The sequence below is a fragment of the Brachyistius frenatus genome, unplaced genomic scaffold (assembly GCF_029030835.1).
Source record: "Brachyistius frenatus isolate BFR_SWC_R1_liver_20210118 unplaced genomic scaffold, ASM2903083v1 Contig_8, whole genome shotgun sequence".
NCBI lineage: Eukaryota > Metazoa > Chordata > Actinopteri > Embiotocidae > Brachyistius > Brachyistius frenatus.
The window spans coordinates 2274964-2278061 of record NW_027210607.1 but is presented as its reverse complement, the minus strand read 5'-3'; the positions used below and the strand labels follow the sequence as shown (position 1 = coordinate 2278061).

The following is a 3098-nucleotide window of genomic DNA, read 5'->3' as shown; positions in this document are numbered from 1 at the left end:
ATGTGGAAGGACTCCAGCAATGGTAAGAGTCGATTAACAGTCTATAACATTCAGGAAAAGAAGGGATTTTGTCAGCTGATATAACCAGAAAAAACATTTTCTGCCAGTTTTCCCTTATTTTCTTCATATTGTTGTTTTTTAAAACTTTCTATATCTGGATGAAGTAGTCCAGTGTGTATTTAACCTGTCTGCAGCATGAGGTGGACGGGTTTTCCTGCGTCATGACAGGTTGTGCTAAACAGAAAAGCCTCTTAAATCAATTTCAGGTTGGTCTATTTGGTTGCAGAAACATGTTGTATGTCTTGCAATGCACCAACCTTCCATTTGAGAAGGAGATTATGCAGGTATTTTTTTGTGGGTATTAGAGATATTTAGTTGGATAACTGTATCTTTATTTTTCTGTGTGCTTGTTCAGATAGTAATGTGTCAGAACTCCGCATAGAAAAAAAGTCACATTCTAAAACTTTGCATTGAATTATTGGCTTCGACTGGTAAGTTACAGCTGTGCATGAACCAAACAGCTTCTGGTTGATTTTTTTGCAATAAGGAATTTCTGCAGAACCGATGAAGAAATGTGATAAGTAGAGATGTTATGGATCCTGTCTGATGTACAACCTGCTCTCTCCTCCTCCCTCAGATGAGGCCAGGCCTGTGTCCTCCGGCAGCGGCGGCTCCTCCGGCAGCAGCGGCTCCTCCCGCGGTACCAGCCGCAGGAAGAGGACCAGCTTCTCCAAGGACCACGTAGAGCTCCTGCGCACCACCTTCGAGACCGACCCGTACCCCGGCATTAACCTCAGGGAGAGCCTGTCCCAGACCACAGGCCTACCGGAGTCACGCATCCAGGTACTTCATACAGTAGAAAGTTTTGATAGATATGATGAAGAAACTGAATTATCAGAGAGATTGTCAGTTCAGTTTAGGATTAGTCTTTATTTGAGGATGATTAAATACACACATGCAGGCTTACATGATGTACAAATACACCCACACAGTTGTGTTGTCAGGCAGTTTCCACTGTTATCATTAAAAGGCTGTGTTTTCAATAGCATCCTGCACACAGTTGTAGATACCATTATCCCCCTATCACTTTATTTCTTTATCTTCAAAGATGACACAAGTTTTTTTTTATCAGGATCTTGTTTGAGGTAGCAGACAACAGGAAACAGCAACCAGATCTTCTCACCCCCTGTTCGGCCAGCAAATGATTAACGGAGCAGAGTGTGTGTTTTATCTGTACCGCTTCAGATCTAAATTCCTTTCTTTCTCTGCTTCCTGTCCAGGTGTGGTTTCAAAACCGAAGAGCTCGCACCCTGAAGTGCAAAGGAGCCAAGAGAGCTCTGTGGCAGTCTGACAGCCCGGCTCACAGTGTTTTCTGTCCTCCTCATGTTGTTGCCAACAGGGAGCCGCAGGCTGGCCCCATCCTGATGCGACCTCAGGGGCCTCCACCGGTATATCCAACCCAGGTGAAGCAGGAGATGAGGGACGCCTGCTACTATAGACAGTGTCCTCCTCCCTACTCCTCCCCGGAGGAGCGGTATGGCTCCCTATATGGCCTTCAGCAGGGCAGAGCGATGGGCAGCAGCTCCAGTCCACCTCTGAAAGGCTACTGGTCCCAGCCCAGAAGACAAGCCTCCCCTGTCCCGCTTCTGTGGTGCCAATCTCCTCTTGACATGGGAGGCTACAGCTCAAGCTCTAACCAGGCAGCCTTCATGAATCAAGGACCAGCAGAGCAGCAGACGTCCACGACCCCCTCCATCTCCCACTACACCCCAGACACCCCCGATTCTGGATTCTGGGAAGGCAACCTGGAGAGCAGCACACCAGCAGAAGACCAGTTCTCACAGCTAGAGGATTTGTGGAGAGGGCTAGATCTGGAGGCTTACAGGGAGTCAGGATCTCCGGCGCTGGTCCAGCACGCCCCCCTGCCTATGATGTCCCTGCAGGATATTCTGGAGGAGCTGGATGAGGACTGTCTGGGAGGAGAAGGTCTGGACAAAACAGCTTTCTGATAACAACTCTGTGATAAGGATTTACAATGTACAATTAAAAATCATGTATACTATTTTAAATTTGGGTTTTGCAGCCCAAGATTCTGATGAAATGTTAATCATGTGATCCATATTTTTGAAATCCTTCAATCCTTTTTTAAAAAAAAATGTTTTACTTTATTCCAAAAGGACTACTTGTGGTTAATGTATTTATTTGTCTGTACACTATTTATAACTTCAATTCATTATTTTCTGCACTTTCATAAAAATGAATCATAGTTATAAAGAATTTTCTTTGCATTGCTTATTCAAGTTAATCTACAACCAAAGATCTATTCCATGAATCCTTCTGGTATCCAGATGTGACAGCTGCGAGGAAAAGTAGGTCACGTACTACAACCAGTAGATGGCGCCTGTGAGCCAGGAGAAGGAGAAGGCAACTTCTTTCTGACCTTAACGTCTTCAGGGAGTTGAAAAGATGAAGAATTTCGAAAAATGCGATTTTTTTATTTTTTATTTTTTTTTTTGTCAGCTAAAGAATTCCTCTTCTATTCAGATGGTGTGATGACTACTTTGATCTATTTTCATATACATATATAACCATTTAAAAGACATTAATTATGAAACAATTCTTATCTGATTTTATTTTTAATAAGCATGACATTTATGGAAACCTGGAAGTGGAAAAATGTGGTAAAAGGCTGTTTAATAAGTCAAAAATATGGATGAATACATCACTGAATAGTAGTCCTGGGTTTTTCTCTTGTTTCAAAAGAAGCATGATGTCTATGAACTTCCCTGTAGCATTAGCTTTGTTAGCATTAGCATGCTTTAGTTGTATCAAAAGGTAATACAGTGATGCTGCGGTGTATACTATTGTATATTTATTCCACTAAGTGATGTTTCCATGTTGCTGAGAACTGGAGGTATATCCACAATGATAAACATACTACGTTCAACATGCATCCTTTTCAAGGGTAGCTGCAGTACGCACTAAAATTAAAAAGAAATAGTAAATGACTTTGTTAGTGTTTTAGTGAACTCGCTGTCCTTGAGTTATGTGTTTGAGCCCTGCCGGCTCCGACTTCCCAGTGTCACGGACACTTTATG

General features: G+C 42.9%; 1 protein-coding gene across 1 annotated transcript; it reads left to right on the top strand.

Moving 5' to 3' along the window:
* LOC138615915 (paired box protein Pax-7-like) lies at window positions 1–2009 on the top strand. Its single transcript, XM_069689795.1, has 3 exons — window positions 1–22; window positions 638–843; window positions 1281–2009. The coding sequence occupies exons 1-3, from the start codon at window positions 1–3 to the stop codon at window positions 2007–2009; spliced, it is 957 nt and encodes a 318-aa protein (XP_069545896.1).
* Window positions 2010–3098: the final 1089 nt, after the last annotated feature.

Coding starts and splice junctions, on each gene's coding strand:
- LOC138615915 (XM_069689795.1), top strand. CDS start 1: ATGTGGAAGGACTCCAGCAATG. Junction 23..637: donor GTGGAAGGACTCCAGCAATG/GTAAGAGTCGAT, acceptor CTCCTCCCTCAG/ATGAGGCCAGGCCTGTGTCC. Junction 844..1,280: donor TACCGGAGTCACGCATCCAG/GTACTTCATACA, acceptor CTTCCTGTCCAG/GTGTGGTTTCAAAACCGAAG.